General features: G+C 40.7%; 3 protein-coding genes across 5 annotated transcripts in view; 1 reads left to right on the plus strand and 2 right to left on the minus strand.

Annotated features, from left to right (window-relative positions):
- LOC138025495 (scavenger receptor cysteine-rich type 1 protein M130-like) overlaps nt 1-11,177 on the minus strand; it is a 24,946-nt gene extending 13,769 nt beyond the window's left edge. Inside the window, 6 exon segments of the mRNA XM_068872695.1 lie at nt 491-665; nt 1,350-1,685; nt 2,129-2,473; nt 3,077-3,412; nt 4,734-5,084; nt 10,434-11,177. Of these exon segments, the coding sequence (XP_068728796.1) occupies nt 491-665; nt 1,350-1,685; nt 2,129-2,473; nt 3,077-3,412; nt 4,734-5,084; nt 10,434-10,602 (1,712 nt within the window). The 5' untranslated portion in view covers nt 10,603-11,177.
- A 190-nt stretch (nt 11,178-11,367) lies between these two features.
- LOC138026754 (uncharacterized) lies at nt 11,368-16,024 on the plus strand. Its single transcript, XM_068874208.1, has 2 exons — nt 11,368-11,819; nt 15,852-16,024. The coding sequence occupies exons 1-2, from the start codon at nt 11,389-11,391 to the stop codon at nt 15,898-15,900; spliced, it is 480 nt and encodes a 159-aa protein (XP_068730309.1). The 5' UTR covers nt 11,368-11,388; the 3' UTR covers nt 15,901-16,024.
- On the minus strand, nt 12,122-19,334 carry LOC138026752 (centrosomal protein of 135 kDa-like). 3 transcript variants are annotated; one of them, XM_068874206.1, is made up of 4 exons: nt 19,240-19,334; nt 17,684-19,145; nt 17,136-17,217; nt 12,122-13,571 (listed from the first exon to the last, which is right to left on the minus strand). In XM_068874206.1, the coding sequence occupies exons 1-2, from the start codon at nt 19,273-19,275 to the stop codon at nt 18,105-18,107; spliced, it is 1,077 nt and encodes a 358-aa protein (XP_068730307.1). In that variant the 5' UTR covers nt 19,276-19,334; the 3' UTR covers nt 12,122-13,571; nt 17,136-17,217; nt 17,684-18,104. The 3 variants fall into 3 exon arrangements, with proteins under 3 accessions (XP_068730307.1, XP_068730306.1, XP_068730305.1); XM_068874205.1 differs by having other exon boundaries at nt 12,143-13,571; nt 16,465-17,217; XM_068874204.1 differs by lacking the exon at nt 12,122-13,571 and having other exon boundaries at nt 15,819-17,217.
- Nucleotides 19,335-19,372: the final 38 nt, after the last annotated feature.

Genomic DNA, 19,372 nt, shown 5'->3' on the forward strand with positions numbered 1-19,372 from the left:
AGGGTGCACCCTTAGTAACTTGACAATCCGGAGAGAGCTGAATCGAGGAGAAAATGACATCATTTCCTCGCTGCATTAATAATACAGAGGGAATATGCACGACGGTTAGTAGTTAGTAATAGTTTCGAGCTTTCAAACTCTCAAACTCGTGTTTGCACACTTCATAATTTTTATTCGCGTGCTGCAACTATAAAATGGTAAGTTTTTTTTTCCGTTCTAGCTCTTCGAGACTTACTAGTCGGTTTTTAAAGCAGTGATGGCAAATTCCGCAAATTAGTGTGGATCTCTTCCTAAGACAAGCACTCAACCTAACTAAAGCTTCACATTTCACCAGTCAGATCAAATGCGAAATGACTTGATTAAACCTTTCACTGCTATAAATGCCATTGACACTTATGGGGAAGCCCTTGGCGGTGAAAGGGTTAACAACATCTCGGTTCGCTCAAAAGGTCTCCATTAAAATCCAAATTCAGTAGTTATTGCCTTTGACCTGGAGTAAGTAAACACCCGCACTGCTTTGACGTATCCAAGCTGCCGACACACCACGTGACCGCTCCGTATGTCCCAGCCCCAGCCGTCGGATACTGTGCCCCAGACTCCTCCAATTTTAATTTCCACTCGGCCAGCGTTGGCTTCACTAGAGCCGCGAAGTCTAACTTCCCCATCTAAAAACCGAAAATGTGATGTGATGATGCGAGAAGTTAACAATACTGTTAGTATTATATACATCACACAAGTAAATGGTACTTTTCACACGTTTTGAGCTATTAATTTACCTCTGAACACCCAAATAGGAAAAAAAAATGGCTTCCCTGGACCGTTAAGGTTCAAACAACTAAAGGCAAGTGGACACACCATTGCACCATGCAACCCCGCGGTCTGCGAAGCAGTGTCAGACATGAACAGACGCTTCGACCTTGTTAAGTCTCATCAGCATTGCATAGCCGCTGGGCCTCCAAGATCATGTCACTTTGCTTTTAATTGTTTGTTCAAGGTAACTTATCCTTGGTTCGTTAGTTGTTTAGCTTGTTCTGCATATACTAGAGTAGTAAAACAAATGCTCACCTCAGTGTCAGTGAAAGTAATGGTTATTTAGTACCTTGCCATAACAAACAGTTTTGTAAGTGGACTCGCAAAAACAGAGGATACAATAAATTCAAACTAAAAATGGTCAATTAGAGCTCACAGTCAAAGACATCAACTTCATTCCTAGCTCTTTTCTCCTTTCGGCCGACCAAACTCTCGGCGGAAAGAAGTTCCGAGAACACGGTTGGACTTTGAAGTTTAACGTACTGAGTTTTCGATTAAGGGTTTCAATAAAAATAAAAAACCATAGCATTATGTTTTACCTCCCGTTATGTTTTTCATTTTACACACTACACCAGCGCCATATAGATGTTCACAATTTGGTTCCAACATCCAACTAGCGCTCACGCATTTGTCCAGTGAAGTTTCGTTTCCCTGGCAACGCACACTGGTCAACCACATAGGCCCAGAGCCAACTCCGAATTGGCCATGTCCCACTTCTAGAACAGCTTCAGGATATCCTAGCTGACGGCAAACTACATCTGCATCTTGTTTTTCCCAGCCTATGCTGCATACAGCGTGCCAGAAGCCCTCCTGCTTTATCTCCACTCGCCCCATGTATGTATCATTGCTTCCTTGTAGTCTAACGACCGCGGTTTCTGGAAACAATCGAAAAAAACCGAACAGTGTCCATTCAATTCAATTCAATTTTTATTTCCTCTTGACGTAGTTCCTTAATTTAGTTACAAACGTTTATAGTTTCCAATGATGTTTCTCTTGTTCTAAGTAAAAGTGCTTGAGCATGGTGGCAAAATAAACCATTTGGTTTCCTAGTTGGCCCCCATGTTACCTATTGATCTTACGTTTGATACAGGCGAGGAAAGAGAAAGAGCGTGGAAACATAGAACATGCATGGTTAAAGATAATAATTGTAGCAAAGTGAAATAGTATATATAGGTATGGCGGACAAGTTCCAGGAAGGAAGGGGATGAAACGGGATGAAAGAGCCCCTTCAAACTTTCCTGGAGATAACCATCGATATTTGGTTAGAGTTTTCTATTGAACAAAATCTTACAAAGATTTTGATTTATTATCCACCTACCATTCAATCCGGTTTTTTTATTGCTTTCACAAATAACTCCAGCATTGTGATCGTGATTACAAAAATCCAAACTTCCATCTTTGTCCCGGATGTACATCAGATTACATTCAATGATAGACGACTCGTTTCCAGTACACACTGCCTCTTCGACTAAAATGGGCCAATCAGACGGCTTGTCAAATAAACGACCAACGATAGAGTAAATAGCGCGAGAATAACCCAGCTCACGACAAACCACGTGGCCTTGAGTTAGTCCCCAGCCCCAATCGCAGAAGGAGCCCCAACGGCCATAGTGGCGAATTTGCACGAAACCTGCGTGGGGGAGAGGAGACCCCACCAGGCGAACTAAAAAATAACCAAACCAGATTAACACGTCAAAATGCAAATTAAGTACTTCAATGCCACCTTTGCCAGAGGACTTTCATGGTCCAATGAAATAGACTCAATTAAATACTGACGCAGCCGAAGAATCCCTGGAGAACTTCTGCTCGCGATCAAAGCTCGACAAGAACCAGAGACCCCCGGAAAATTCCTTCTTTCTTTATTTCTTTTTTTGGGTTAACAACGACCACATCTTTTATTAGGAATTAGAGATTTTGGGAATGTGTTGCAAATCTTTACAAGTAGATGCCCTAAACCTGACGCTTGTATGGCGTAGGTCAAGTCAAAAGTGAAATCAATATGTGGTGCAGTTTTACGCTGATGATTAGCAAGAATTAAAAACTGAATGGAATGAAACGGAATGAGGTCGAGAATAAAACTTAGCCCACGTATAGCAACGACACTTTGTTTGTTCTTTTTCACGTATATAATTTTTTTTCCAGCAAAAAGTCCAGAAGACCTTAACGGGGAGGGTTTGACTGTCGTACTAGTGAAATATATGTTAGGCTTTTTTCTTAGCTCTTACCGTGGGCAATAAAGTTTACACAAGGCAGGCCATGCTCTTACCGTTAGGCTTATTCAGTTGGCATATTACACCGGCAGTGTTTCTTCTTCTACAGGATGCTTTTGTCCATCCAACATGAGGGCAATGAAACAGTGTGGTTTCATTTCCTTTGCAGAGTGCATAGGCCATAAGTGGAGGTCCAGAACCTTTACCAAAATACCAACCACAGCATGTTGCCCTTTCAACACCAGGATACCCAAGCTCTCTGCAAACGACCCCAGCATCGATAGTACTCCAGTCCTGGTCGCATACTCTTCCCCAGCGGCCATTTACAAACACCTCAACCAAGCCAGCCCCTTCTGTATAGAAGGCACCCGTCAAGCGAACTTTTGGAATATCTAACAAGGAAAAATAACCATGTGAATAATCTCGATACCAGTGTCTTTGCGTTTCTTCGCATCGCCTCTCATGGATAGATGAAGCCGGAACATTGAAACGAGGTTGAGAAAAAGCAGTCCAGCGCAACCTCAAGGTCCTGGGTTCGAGTCCCGTTCAAGCCTGGATTTTTTCATGGTTTCTTTGCATGTAACTGTTCAATTTGTTTGTAACTGCGATGATCATTCTCGCTAAGAGACATTAGAGCAGCAGTTCAAAATATATGTCTTTTACACAATTCAGAGTCATTAGAGAGGTTAAGCATCACATTCACGACAAACGGAAAACGTCGGACTGAAATTTACGCTTTGCAAAAAATGGAAGAAACTCGTTTGATATGAGCTCATTTCCTGCGTGCCAGCAGCAGCTATCAAGTGACTTTTCAAAAGAGAGCGACGAATTAGGCTAACATAATTTTCATGCTTTTATATGACAAACAGCAGCCCACCGTTTCGCGTTTGCCGTTCACGTAACCGCGATGCTTAATCACTCTTTTTTGAGATAAAATCTTTCTGATGCGGATTGAGTGTCAATTAGGTTATCAAGTTGACTGATAGTGAACTGCAAATAAACCGAAAATTTTGATGTCTGTCAACCCAAAGGAACCTGACATTTGCATGATGGCATGACTATGTAATACAAAGACCCGCGAACTGAAGTGCCTCTGTGACCAAAAAATCAATTCTCATTTTTCTTTGGATTTCTAAACTATGTTAACCAAACAATAAGCGACCAAAGTTTTAAGCCTTGATTAAAAAAAGACACCTGTTTATTTTAACTGGGATTTTCCTATTTAATGATCCGCCATTTCTAACTTTAAGATCTTGAGAGAGTTGAATCGAGGAGAAACTGACGTCAAAGGATCACCAGTTTAAGAATGCAATGCGTGTGAACGCCGTAGAATTAATATGTAGCCCGGGAGTTTTGGACTTTCAGACTTTCAAACTCGCTTTTTGCATATATAATAAACTGCATTCACACACTGAAATTTGAAGCTAGTAAGCCTTTGACGTCACTTTTCCCTGGATCCAACCCTCTGAGGTCCAATCGGTCAACAGTTTTGAACGCTAGTAATGTTGGACAGTGAAATCCAAAACTTACACTCAAAGTAAACTGCCTTTGGACAAAAGTCAAAGCTCAAAAATTTGCCAGTCAGATTTTATTCCAACATTCCTTCAAAATCCGAAAATCCGAAGTGACTCTTTTTTTATCACAGGGGCACTTGAAGTGTTAAGTCCACCGACTTCTCTCTTTATTCGCAAAAAAAAAAAAAAAAATCAATACCTGCAGGATTTGTACGATTGCCGGCTTCACAAATCACCCCAGCTTCTTTGTACCGTGGTGTGCTGGTCCGGCGGCTGGTTATACATTCCGAGATCTTTGTGGTCATTTCGACAGAACACTCACTCAATTTTGTCTCGTTGCCGTAGCAACCCAATTGTTCAATAGCAATTACTCCTCGCACACCGAAAAACATCTCTTTTGTCACCATAGTAACACCAGGATAGCCCAACTCTCGACAAACAACTGTGGCATCTTTTTCGTCCCAGCCATTATCGCAGACTGCGACCCAGGAACCGCCATGATACACAGCTACTTGACCAGCATAAGGGGCGAAACCATGTAAGAGCTTGACTGGGTCAAATAATATATAAAAAGAATAACCGGTTTTCAGGAAAAAAATTCAATTATTAAAATAAGACTACAGCTAGAAACACTCGGACATTGGGTGTATCTTCAGTAATTGCGAGAGCAGAACTTACAGCGAGTAATGAGTCGATAACTGTGTTATTAGTACTGTTTCATCCAAAAGAAAACTATATATAGGTTGTTATCCTTTGATGATCAATTCTAGGTTTACAAATTTGCAAAAACGTTTCCGGATTTTAGATTTTTCGTAATTATGTTCCCGCCAAACAAGTAAAATGTACCAAAACCTGATTGTTATCAACATTAACTAGCCATCGTAAGGAAAACACGAAGCCTTAGGCCCGTTTCAAACGTCGAACTTTTCATGTTTCGAACCTAATACCTATTTGGGTCGACACAAATGATTAAGTTCGACGGTGAAAAGTTCGACGTCTGAAGTTCAGACGTCGAACTTTTCATGCGCCGAACCTAATTCGATTTCGTCATTGGTCTACGTCACTACGAAGTCACTTGAGATAGAGCGCGCAAACCCAGAGCTTGCAGTTTGAGCGTCGTTTTCCAGGGCTTCAAGTCGAGGTTTTGAATTACGAATACGATTTTTTCTACCGTATGGAAGAAAACAACGAAGACGCGCTTTTGAGGGATAATGAAGAGGAAACTCCTTAATCAGGAAAAAAAATACAGCACCTTCGCAGTGCAATGAGCTAATGGCTCTTTTAGCTTCAATGAACAAGACAATGGCCGCCATGAACGAATCGCTTCTCGGCAAAGGCGCCACTTACTCAGGGAAACGCAGGACCCCAAACCGGCAGAATCTTCCAGACGAAAACATGAAAGCATGAATTCAGATCTTGAAGAACTCTTCGAGATGAAATAACAAAGCTAATGTATGGAGAGGAAAAGACCGACCGGGCAATAGCTGACAGTCTTGCAAAGATTATCCAGTCTCGCTGGTTGAACAAGTTGAACGAAGAACAGCTGATAAATCCAAGAGTAAACCCTGAGATCTGGAAGCGATTTGACCATATCGCTACGTACGAGGCAAAGACCTCAAGATGTCAGCCCTGCAGTCCACCATGACGAAGGTGGTATATATTTGTGCGAAGCTTAAGACAACATATTTTCTGTTGAAAGATCGCGGAGAGAACATTAAATCCCCTGACACCAATGAGCCTATAAGAATGAATGCAGATGCCATTGCTTCGTTGGGTCACATCAGTTTTGAAAAATCACAGAGGCGAAGGTGTGCCATAAAACTGAACGTAAACAAGGATGATGCCACGTGATGTGGGTCGCCCGTCCCAGAAACAACAGTCAGGGATATTCCAAGAAAAGAACGGATCTATCGGATCGGAAATAGTAAAAAGCCTGCACCCATGCACTAGCGGAAGTAGCATGCAGTATTCCTGGCTATTATGACTTCCAGTTTGCCTGGGATTATATATGGGCCTCTGCATTATAGAAAACTTGAAATGGAGAAATTCCTAGCTTTGAAAGTTAAAGGGAATATGCGTTAAAACCACTGCTCGCCTCGAATAGCTGTAGCTTCCTGCGGGGAGTGCGTATTATACTTCATATAATTTATGTTCTTAAGCCTTTTCTTAAACCTAATATCGATCTATGTGCCTCTAGGCTTAATTTTCATCCTCTTGTAACAAGATTCTTAACAGGTTTATTCGAGTTAAGGCCCATATATTGCCTCATTATCATCATTAAATATATGGAACATTGATGATGCGCTACAATGGATAAAATCACTGGGTGATAACGCCGAAATGAGTCTCGAGGACCTTACCCTGAAATGTGAGTTAACTATGGTGCTTTCTGGGCAACTTTGTCAGACAATTCCAAGCCTTAAAATTATTGCTATGAATACGAGTGATGATCGTGTATTGTTTCGGATATCCACATTACTTAAAACATCTAGACCTGGAAAGCACCAGGAACCATTAGACTTTTAAAGCCTACTCTCCAGACAGTCAGGGGCACCCAACGAATCTGTTCCTTACATTATCTGTTCCCCAGAGGAATCTTGCTGGCTGGCAAAAATACAGGTGTTTCGATGAGCTGGCTGGGAAATTTTGTTATTGATAGAGGTTTTGCCTGGGAATTACTGACTTTTTCCAGCATTTCAACCCGAGCTGGCTGTAGAAACTCTGAAGACTGAGGACGACTAAAAAAAAAAAAAAACCCTTCCCTCTCCCAGAGAGTAGTCACAAACATACGACGGCTGGTCAGAGTGATTGCGCTTGCGGAAAAAAACCTGTTTTGTCCCGGTTTTGTCGCTTTTGTTTGGTCGTTTTGGATCGAGGGATTTGAAAGCGTGCGGAATTCCTGGCTGGGAAATAAATTTGATCAGCTGGCTGGGAAACCAACCAATTTTATCTAGCTGGCTGGGAAATTTCTTGTGTGTCTTGCTGGGAAAAAGGAACAGATAATGTTTTCCCAGCAACACTGAAAAACACCTGAAAATGCCTTAATAACATTTATTTTCATTAACTGGGGTATAATAATACATTTTACAACAAATTGGTCGTTGGGTGCCCCTGGACAGTGTCTTAGGTGTTGTAAGATGCCTTAAACAATACCTTAAGAGATCTTAAGAAGCAGAAAGTGGGCATAATGGGAGGATCAGTTGTGGCTTAAAACGTTTAAACCAGTTCACAAGGACTCGGTTAGTAGATGGATAAAAGTTTTTTCTTTCAAGATCAGGTATAAATGAGTCTGTTTATGGAAGCAAACAGTACTCGTTCTACATGCATACAGTCAAGAAAATTAGTGATTTAGCGTCAAAATTTAACTTTGAGCTCAACAAAAATCCATTCATTTCGAGAACATTTGCATTATTAGAACAATTTACCTTTAATCCTATAGAGTGCAAACAAGTACAGGCCATTGTTAACTCGGTGGCAACGAACAAGGCGCCTAGTATCGACAAAATTCCGGTAAGAGTTATCAAAGTTACCTTCCCGCAATTCTGCCTTCTCTCATGTCCATCATTAACGCCTCGTTTACCCGGCCACCAATACATTCCCAGATGCGTGGAATTTAGCCGAGGTGACACCAGTTCTGAAAAGTGGAAATCATGAGGTGCCGAATAATAATAGGCCTATTTCTCTTCTGCCAGTACTATCAGAAGTTTGTGATAGAGCAGCCTTTAATCAATTCACAACCTATCTAGTCTCTCAAAGGAGCGTTTAACATCAAAGCAAAGTGGGAATAAACAACACCACTCAACCGAGACTACACTGATTCACACCACTGATCAATTACTGCGTGCTATTGACAACAAGCAATTAACTGCAACAGTCCTCCTTGATATGAGCAAGGCCTTTGATAGCTTACACCACGGCACTCTACTGGCTAAACTCCAGGATGTCGGTGCATCTACAACTGTTTTACAGTGGTTCCGGAGTTATTTGTCATCACGTCACCAAGTTGTGCGCATCAACTCTACTTTGTCAGATCGCATGCAAGTAAGAAATGGCGTACCTCAAAGAAGGATACTCGGCCCACTTTTTAGTCCGAGGTGAAAAGGAGAATTCTGATTGGTTCTCTGAGCGGTCCAAATTTTGCAATACGGACCGCTACGATGGACCGGTCACGAAACAGGGTATATAAGTTGCCAAATTGTTTCCACTTTCTAAAGAAAAATGCGAGAAATGATTCAATTTAGTCATGTCGGAGTTCCAGTACGAATTTTACACCCGCCCGGTATGTTAGCTACGCCATGCTGACGAGGCCTAGCAAGGCCGAAACAGCTGTCCAAGGCTGCTAATTGACCGGGTAAAATAGTTGTGAGCATGCGTTGTGTTGGCCACACCGGGTTGGTGTTTGTGTCACCTTGCTTTTTTCGTGTTAACCGCAGAAGCAGGCGAAGAGGCGAGACTAGTAGAAAACCTGCGCAAGAAAACCAATGTAATAAAAACCTTCTTGAACAAGCTTGTTCGATCCGTAATGGGAAAATAGTGGTCTCGTTCGATGGGTCTTCCATTTTTGCAAGTTTATGAACCGAGCCTGAAACTTGCAAAAAAAAAAACACTCGACCAATATTTTCCCAGTACGGACCTCACGCTGCGGCTAGTTCAATAACATCTACAGTGTGTGTTTTGATTTGATTTGTGATATACATCGCCACCTAGCAAATCGTTTGAATCACAGCAGTACTGGGTCATTCGTACGTATTCGCCTACAACCCCATACATGCATGTTGTAGGACCTTTGGCGATACTTTTGACTCTTTTTATAAATTCGTTAAACTATATTAAATAGCCTCCCACGCAGACAGCCCTAAGGGCTACCTAAGAGAGTTTGCGTGGGAAGCAACATATTAAAGTGCGCAACAACAACATGCCCAAGCCTGCATTGTTAGCCCGACGATGGAGAGACCTCGGATTGGCCATCTTTGCCATACAGTCGTTCATAACACATTGCGATGCTCATATTGCACGTCTGAAATAAGCTCGAGTTCCTAGATAGATTTGTGGAGAACACTGTAATTTATTCCTCAGAATTAACTCTGGTTATTTCATGCAAAATTTGTACTGAATGATCATTTGCGAATTCTCGGCTGGACTAATTAAAATTGCAGAAAAAGAAAACAAGCAAAAGTAAGAGTGACACAATGTTTAGGTGATTGTGACAGTTTTTCACCCAATCGTGACAAATTGAAGTTTCAACGGGAACTCTTGAATTTCGCATTTTCCATGGGCCAATCTGCCTATGAAAATTTCTTATACAACCATCTTCATTTGTTTCGTTAACATTTTTGCGTTAACCTTTGAAAATTCGGATTATTTCATGATTATCTACAGAAACAAAACGGATTATTAAATTGCATTTTACATTCTTATTTTAATTAAAGCAAAATAGTGGAACGAAAGCGGAACGACGTCTCCGCATTCAACTACGTTTGAATTCAAATCACACACTTTGTTTGCGAATAAGACCTTCGTGTTTCCCTGCGAAAAATAAAGGAGAATTTGGTCATATGAATTTCAAGTAATACCCAAGAAAACATCCGCAAGGAGAGTTAATTGCCTTCGTAATGACTTTCAGACTATTAACTACTTGTTACGAATTTTCAATTGTCATTAACATTTTGGCTGCATACATAATTATTTTGTGACATATGCCTATCAACTGAATAAAAAATTTGTGCGCGCGAGATAAAAGAATTTAAAAGGTCAGAAATTTCCTCCGGATTGGTGGAGGACCAGGCTATATCATTTTCCCCTTCCTGCTGAAAGATTGCTCATGTTTCATAGTCGTATAAAGTTTGTCATTATGGTTGATGATTATTAACTTTTCTAGTACTCTGGTCACAAATCTCACCTTGCATTTCTCTGGTCGTTGTCGATTCATCGGGTGAAGATCTCTCCCCTGCGGACAAAAGAGATCGAAAAGAAGCGAGGAAAACTGTGACATAGAGTAGTAACCACATGCCTTTTGTGAAAACTTCAAAACTATAAATACACAGCCCATCTGCCCGTGTCCGTGACATAGAGGTCTGGACACCTTGGTCAGCCGTGTACGATGCCAAAAGGATCCGGTTGGGTCAGGGTCCACCCAAAAGCAACGACTCCTCATGTCGCATCGTTGCTAGCCTACAGAGAAGGCTTTTCGTAGCGAACCGTGGGAATCCCTCATCTGGAAAACTCGTGAAAGGCCGCCGTTATGGAAGCACTGGAGGTAAGGCTGGAAAGGGGCGGGGAAGAGGATTGATTATCTGTTTCGGCACCATTTTAAAGCCCGTCGTCTCCATTCTCGTTCCCAGATCACATCGTTTCTCTTCGCCAGCGGGGTCGTGCTCCACCTTTGGACCAGAAAACTGAATGCCGTCGTCTCCTGCTTGAAATAACTTCTGGTTTCGATTCTGGTTCGCCCTTGTTATCACCCAAACATGGCTGGCCCAACATGACTACTACTGGCTATACACTGGGCGACCAAAAGAAAAAAAAATGTCCCCAAATAAGCACCAATTCATCTTGTGAGAGGAGTGTTGGTTTGCAAAAAGCAACTATTGATTTATTATAGGCTAGAAAGAATTTCTGAACACTGGGCAAAAGTGTTGCACAAGGAAGCATGTAGTGATGAATTTGAGGACGACTATGAAAGGTGTGCGCAGAAAAATTCATTCTTGAGGATGTGTTACGTTGAGCTGCCGACTACTGATAATTTCGTCTGATTGCCGCCGGAAGTTTCCCGGTAAAAATGAGCACTTCCGGTGGGTTTAAAGTTACCTAGCAACAAGAAGTTCAACAGGAGGCAGAAGAAACTTGAAAAAGGTATGGCTGCAGAATCACTCGGTGGAATGCTTTATGGCTACAAATCCTACTCCAAAATATGGCCAGAAAACAGCGATGTAGTATGGGTTAATAAAAGACATGACCCACAGGATCTCAGAAGCAATGCTCCTGTGCAAAGATCTAAATTCCTTTGCGATACATCACCAGTTGATCGAACTGTCCCCGAGCATTGGAGACGAGAAACACTGCCGGCATTGAAGACTTTTTCAAGGCACTTAGAAGAAGAAAAGTGGTACCCTTCTTCACAAGCAACCAGATGCGAAGAATGGTCGACTCTCAGGCAAATATTGCCATCCAAAGGGGTTCCATACAGAAGTATTTGTCCGAGATGGGGTACGGAGATGTCACTACCACTGAAATTCCGTTTTCAACATCAGAGGCATTTTCCGCACATAAACAGCCCTATGACCAGGTTAGTGATCTAGAGCTCAATCGTTTGCTTGGTAATTTGTTGCGGGAAAGAAAGCATGTGGTTTATACTGGTCTGACAACAATGTAGTTTGGCTTGTGAGTCCGAGTAATAATAATAATTATAACCTGTCACTCTCAAAATAACCAGCACATTGTTTACTTTTCTCCCTACCTTTCGTTATCATTTTGCGTTACACTCCATATTCAGAGATTTAGTATCATGTTTACGCCAAATTGCGTTTTGCCAAAAATGGAAGAAACTTGTTTGAATTGCCTGTTAACTTCAGGTACCGACAAAGAAGTGAAGGGCTAGGAAAGTTTTTCAAAGGGTCCCGACAAAAATCCGATTAGTAGGAATCTTACTCATCCATCCCCCGGGGTCAGATCATAAACGGACTGTCCCATACAGTCCTTGCAAACTGGAGTAACCGACTACTAGTGACAATCCCTTATAATTCAAGTTGTCCCCCCTTTGTTTAATCGCTGCGATAAGGTTTTAAGCCTTATCTCTTGGCTTTCTTTGGGGCTCACGTGTAGGGATGTCTGTAACTTGTGAAAATTACCAAACCTCTTTGGGTCAGCACTAATACGAGGCGTGTGCACATCAGAAGTGTCATCTGAGTTGTCAGCACTCACACAGTTCCCACCTTCTGCAAGGAAGGAAAAGTGATAACAAGACTCACGGGTGACATGGGCTGCACTTGCTCTCACATGCCGAAATCCTCATGTCCTGCTGACTTCAGTTGTTTAGATGATAGCTGCTGGATAAATCTATCACTTTGGTTTATGATAGGTCAACACTGATCAACAAATTTGACACCTTTCATTTCCTTGAATAATGGGACATGGGTTGTGGGAAATTCCTAAAGATCACAAAAGAATTTAACTGGCAAATTCCATTGTTTATTCTGATAACAGTGAACCATTACTTGGGCCTTTGCATTCAATCAACAGTGATGGTAATTCCCTGGTTTTGCTATTATTCACATCAGAGATCTTTCAACTGGAGTAAAATATGATTAGCAGTACGTTCTTGTTCTACACAGCCACAATAGAAAAACAAGGATCTTCTAACCGTACTGATTGTCATACTGTGCTCAAATCAAAAACACATGCTTTTTCCATTTCTCTCTTATTAACTATAAAGGCAAATCAAAACACGAGGTTCACTCAGGTGTTCTGGTACCGGTAAAAAATGTCACAAAAACAAGGAAAAACTTGGACAGGGACAAGAAATAACGTTTCTTGTTTGTTCTAGACTTATCACAACAGCCAAAAAAAAAACTGAAGGGAAGCAATAAAGATCCAGAGAAAAACTAAAAAAAGTTATACCGACTAATCCAACCCTTACGAGTTGCCAGACACAGAACAACACAAGTTTAAAGAGTAAAATTAATTTAATCTTCCTTTCTGCCATGGATAGAATTTTTGTAATAACAAAATGTTTTTAAAGGACATGTGATTGTGTACTTTATTTCAACATCAATTATTTTTGTTGCAACATTTACCATCACAGTTTAGGAATAAAAAACCTGCCAAGACCTACTTTATGCAGGGCAGAGGCTCAATTTAGAGGGCAGCGTGGTTAATTGTTCTCAGTTGGAGAGGAAAGTGCACTTGCTCTCCATGAATTTTCCCCAGGTGGAAATCCCGGAAGCCAAAGATATTATTGTCTTGAATTATCGTCAGTTATGGACCCAGATGCAGCAGATACATGTAGTCTACTTTGATGATTTGGCAGTCCCTTGGATTTCTATTGTTTAAAAGATAATATGGGATGTTAGGGGCATAGGGGGTATTTTACCCCCTGGGCATCCCATAATAGCTACTGGAACACTAAAATCCATGTTTTTGCCCTGGGCAACAACTAACATGCTTTTAAATCATAGATGGAAGATACATTACCAGAATCCTCCATGGGGATAACCTCGAGCATTATTCACACATGTCAATATTATCAACATGGGTTTCATTAGCAGGGTTTTTAATAACAGCCCGCAGCCAGTGAAATTCGCAGGTTAATGGACATGAACTCACCACCTACTTTTCCTTGGAAATTACCTCAAATTTTACAAATAACACGAGGCACATTCCTATGGAATGCAATTTGTATAAAAAATACTTCTTGCCTTACTTGTCTTCTTATCATTACTGGTAAATATATAAAACTTACATATGTATTGCTCTTTAAATGAAACATCTTAGCTTACACATAAACCTTGCTACAAAATATGAAACTTGTCGCGCCCTATATAAAACATGTTTGAAAATATAAAACTTGTCACGCAATACGCCTATTGGAACCCAGTACCACATCAATGGGCAAAAACAAAGCGATGAACTCGAGTTTCCAGGATTGGCAAGATGGCCTCGAGACTTGCTGATGGTCTTAGAGACCAAAACAGAATGAATATGCAAATAGGTAATCAAAAGGACATAAATGAGTCACTGCCTTGATTATTAGAGCAAAGTGAGGCAATCACCGTCGGCATCCGTGTGCCAAGTCGCCTTTTCAACAGCTCTGTGTCACTTATGTCCTTATTGGCAGCAACCCGAAACGACTTGCTACCAGTAGAACAATGAAGCCTGGCTTCAGTGATCATGATCTGATCTCTGCTATACGGAAGCAGAAGACCACTAGACCACAACCTAAGCTCATTGGATATCATAGTATGAAGGGCTTCGACAAGGATCGTTTCATAGCTGATCTTGGTAAAAGCCCGTCATACTGCATATATCTTCGATGACATTGATGATATTTGTGAACACTAGCACCAGCTATTCATTGATGTAGTGGACCAGCAGACCATACAAAAAGAAGTATATCCATGGAAACCAGCTGCCCTGGATAACCCCTGAGATCTCCTCTGCAATGCACCACACTTCAAGCTCTTTTCACACTGTGTCAAACCACCTCTGGAGTATTAATTATACGAGAGATGATGTTGACGGGTTTGACTACAGATTGTTTTCACTGTAATGCAACAAAAAAAATAAAATCGAAACCGTTCAATGAAATAAGCCATAAACTTGGAATGTTGTAGGAGACAAATTCATAAATCACCCCACCAATTCTCAAGTCTGTACACCACGGCGTTTCTGAGTTATTTGTCAAAGCGTTGCACGCAACTTAATAGAGTTTATAATCTTGGAAAGTCAAGTTCATCCCCTCATTCTGACCCTTTGGCACGGTACTGGGTTCCAATAGGCGTATTGCGTGAACAGTTATATTTTATATATGGCGTGACAAGTTTTATAAAACAAGTTATATATGGCGTGACAAGTGTTGCATTTTCAAACATGTTTTATATACTGCGTGACAAGTATTTTATAGCAAGTTTTATGTATAAGACACCTAACATGTTTTATTTAAAGAGCAATAAGTTTTATATATTTAATGATAAGTTTTATACGTGACAAAAAGTATCTTTGATACCAACGGCATTCCATACATTCCCATAGAACATGGGCCTTGGATAGGAAAAGCTTTGTTCATGAAAAACAAAAGAGACGACTTAAATTCAGCAGCAATTTTCCCAGGGGAGAATGCCCTCAGACCCCCCTAAGGGAACTGGTCAAAACTACTAGACTCGAACAGGACCCACCCTTGGGTAGGGGGGTTCTCAAAGACACCGCCTATCTTCGAACTTATCACATGAACATTACCGACAACATTTTGTTGGCTTTTAAATTTGAGTTGACACAGGAATATTCAGCGAGCAAGAGTCGGCAATTACTAGACAAACAAGAAAAGTGAGGTTTGAATCTCACTGTAATTTTTTACTGCTGGATAGAGGGGTGGCTATGCAATATAGACACCATCTTTTGACGTTAAGAAAGGGGGGTGCAGGCAGACACCACCATCTATTTTGCTACCCTTGATTTTCACTCAAACCCTTGTAAAAGACAAGAGTGACCACCGCTAACATTGATTAGACCAGGCATCTACTTCCAAAAGTCATTAAAAAGGTACTATTTAAAGCAAACTTCAAAACACACGTCTTTAGAATTATTCCTTTTTTCTTCCTTCAAGGTATGTGGATGACATGCACCTAACCAACAGATTGTTCAAGCTTCACTGAGATGCAGTTCTCACAACTAAGTTATTGGTCCACTATGGTTAACATGAAACGACCATAGGAGTACAGAAAGTACAGTATTTTGTGTAATATATTTTCAGCCAGAAAATAAACCTTGTAAAAACTATGGTGAATGACACTACTTCTTGTCAGACATTGCACTTGCAGCCTGTAGGGCCCCCCTCTCTCGTGAGAGAGCAAGGTTAGAAAGAGAACACAACTCAAAAACTTATTCAACACCATTTTATGTAACTGTTCCATTTGACCAAGTGTAGTATCTTTTCTGTGCTCAGCTAGCAAGATATTTGTTACAAAATGCACTAGCTACTAGAAAAAGAATAACTAAACTTGAAACAAATAATTATTATTATAATTGACTCTCAAAGTATCAGCCCTTTCCCTGCTAGCAGGTCTCTTTCCTTTTGCTTTTACAGGGAAGACACTTACGAGAAAAGAAACCTTTGCCATGGGTCGAAAGTGGCTGTGTTGAGCATGTGCAGTGGTTACTTAGCGACGGTAATTAGGTGATACCTCATGTCATGCTTAATTAAAGGGATGCCATGTTACCTGTGGGATCACCATAATTATAGCAGTCAAATCATCATCAAGGAATGTGGAAGACACAGCTGGCTCAAGTCACAGTCAGCAATCAGGGAGTATGCATAATCAACAGAGCTGTCCCAGGTCGTGAAGAGCAGTTCAAAGAGAGTTTCGACCAATGGCAGAGGTCTCCTTTCCTATAATTGTCTGCCCAGAGAAAGTAAAAGGAAAGAGGCCTTGGCGAGCAGGAAATCAGCCCTCTTCAGCATCTAAAAAAGGCATCTTACAGTAGTTTATGAAACACAATTATGGTCAAAAGTCATTTTCTTTTGGAAGAATTTAGTCAATAAAATAACATGGCTGACAAAAAATGACATCATTCTATTATTTCAAATGAATCTTAAGTTTTAGTAATTCACCAGGTGTCTGATCACATCCCCTTCAAATACCCTCTGGTTGAAGAATTACGTCTGCAATGGTCTGTTTACATGACAGTAAACTCCTTATACATGTATTCTTGACAGCATTACATCACAACGTCTCCAAAAGTTACTCTATTTGGTTGAAAGTTTTTGGCTTGAAAGCTGAATAAACTCTACAAATTAAAATGCAATCTCTTTGCAGTTTTAGCTAAACCACTCATTACCTGTGTTCCACTCTCTTTTATACTTACAAATTTGTGAGGGAACATTACTTACACTTAACCAAACCCCAAAAGACACTTGACTCCAGATGGTGCAAGGAGTGGCAAGCATCCACTACAGTGCATTCAATCCAGCACTAGTTAAAAGAGTTTCAAGAAAAAAATTAGAGGTTTCATAAAACTGATACAGTTTACCAGATATAAATTATTCCACAATGAAGTTTGCATCAGGGTTTTGTACTGGAGTTTTACTGACAATGATTATACTCCTATCATGATCTTGCGTTCTTCATTAATTTTCAAATCTTTTAGCCCTATGGACTTTGCTTCAATTTATTTTTATAGTCTACGCTAAATGTTTTGTAAACTTAAAATTTGGGTGTTCTCATTGGAAGATCATTACTGAATCTTAAACAGCAGAAACAAGGTCAAAATTTTTGTGACATATTCCAGAGTAATTTTACATTCAACTGAGGCTTTCATAAAGATCCGTGGATCTTGTTTAGAATCTAAACAAGGCAGTAATAATCTGTAAAAAGTATATTTCAAACACACACTTTTTGTTGTAGTGATGTTTTTGTGATTAGCCTGTGTGATACTAACAGAGCAATATGATAGATCAACAGTCCAACAACATTGGTCAATACCTGAAAATAAGAAAAGACTGAGGGAAGCTTCCCTCTTTGTTAGTGGTGCAGCTGTAAAGAAGTTAGCCACTGTGCAAGAATTCACACTGAATACTAATGAAGCTTACCAACTTAGTACCTTTGGAACTTGCGCCAACAATCCATTTGGTGTGGCACTTACGTGTCATACATACAGTAATATATACCTGTAGTGAAAACCTATTCTTATGCTGCTTCCACTAGTAACTTGACTGACACATCTACGAAACTGCTCAAATACCTTCTTGTCTTTGTAATTCTTGGTGATTTCATCTACTTACCAGAAACATTAATGCAATATTAACGCTGCCAGTTACATGATTAAAATCACTACAGTTCCCCTTGAGCCCTTGGTGGACTTAAGGTAGAATACCATTTGCCTTCTTGCTGCATTCTGCACAAAACTCAACGGATACTTTACCACTCTGGACGTGGACACATACCCCTGCCTTACCATTCAGTTCACCCATTGTGTCACTATCTTTTTTTTGTTTCTTTCTGTTTTTGTTATCCAAGTTTGACTCAGTTTTACCACTGTCATCCCGTTTTCTCTTGCTATTGCTAACTTTATCACTACACTCATTGTTCTCCAAGGCTCTACAGCTGATGGCGATCCCTGGTGTGTTAGCAACACTTCTTAAAATGGCAGCAAGTTCACTTTGATTGGCTATAACTCCTTTTAAGTAGCTTATTTCCTGTCGAAAGCTTTCAATTTTCTCGCTAAGTTGAATAGTAACCTGTTGCAAACCTTCCTTGTCTCTGTTTAGCTGTGCAACGGTGTCCTCTAGTTCCTCGACATACTTCTTTTTCCTTTCGCGGAGTGCCTTTGCCTTCTCTGCCTTGCTCTTTGCAGGTGTCTGTTCAATCTTTGCTGAATTTTTACAAACACTGCTAACGGTAACCACTGGTTTTGACGCAACTTTCACTGATTCTACCTCACAAACATCTGATGAGTGATCAGATTCGGACTCACTAACCACGTTTTCCTCGGATGGTTGTTTCTTTTCACATTTCTCTGGGGTACTGGAGTTTCCTTTCGCTAGTTTCACTTCGCTGGCCGGCTCGTTCTTCTGATAAGTAGGTGTTATATCGCCTTTAAATGGCTCTGGATCTAAATCTTCTGGTCCAAGTGACCAACCAAGTTCAAAAATATCTCCATCGTGATCACCAAAACTCTCTCCTCCAACACTTATCTCCTCACAAGATTCCCAAGGTTCTTCTTCGTCGCCATTGCATTTTAGAAGATAATTTGTAAGGCCCAAGTCATCTTCATCGACTACACTGCACATTTCCTTACACCAAGAGCTATGGGTGCGGTTTAAGATGTCAGTGAAGAAGCAGTCTTCGATCTTCTGAGCTGAGCCAACGTCGAAGTCTTCGACGTAAACAAGTTTCGATTCCTGCGTTTTGTACGAGAGAGTTAGACATTTCCTTTGTCCTGCCAGTAAGCAACGATTATAACCACAGTCATAAAAGTGTATGAAGAATACTTACTTCACAAAGTCGCAACGAAGCTAAAGCTTTTACCATGCCATAGAGCACAGAGAGTAGAGCCAAGATGGCGGTAGGAACGTTTCAACGCGTTTTCTTTTTGCGGCCCAGTTGTTGTTGATTGGTTCAAAACTTG

The sequence above is a fragment of the Montipora capricornis genome, chromosome 12 (genome assembly GCF_036669925.1).
Source record: "Montipora capricornis isolate CH-2021 chromosome 12, ASM3666992v2, whole genome shotgun sequence".
Classification (NCBI taxonomy): domain Eukaryota; kingdom Metazoa; phylum Cnidaria; class Anthozoa; order Scleractinia; family Acroporidae; genus Montipora; species Montipora capricornis.

Excerpts from the sequence above, each read along its gene's own strand:
- LOC138026754 (XM_068874208.1), top strand. The coding sequence starts at position 11,389 with ATGGCTGCAGAATCACTCGGTGGAATGCTTTATGGCTACAAATCCTAC. Across the intron at positions 11,820-15,851 it reads ATAAACAGCCCTATGACCAG|GTATGTGGATGACATGCACC; the intron begins GTTAGTGATCTA and ends TCTTCCTTCAAG.
- LOC138026752 (XM_068874206.1), bottom strand. The coding sequence starts at position 19,275 with ATGGTAAAAGCTTTAGCTTCGTTGCGACTTTGTGAA. Across the intron at positions 19,146-19,239 it reads CTTCGTTGCGACTTTGTGAA|GAATCGAAACTTGTTTACGT; the intron begins GTAAGTATTCTT and ends TACAAAACGCAG.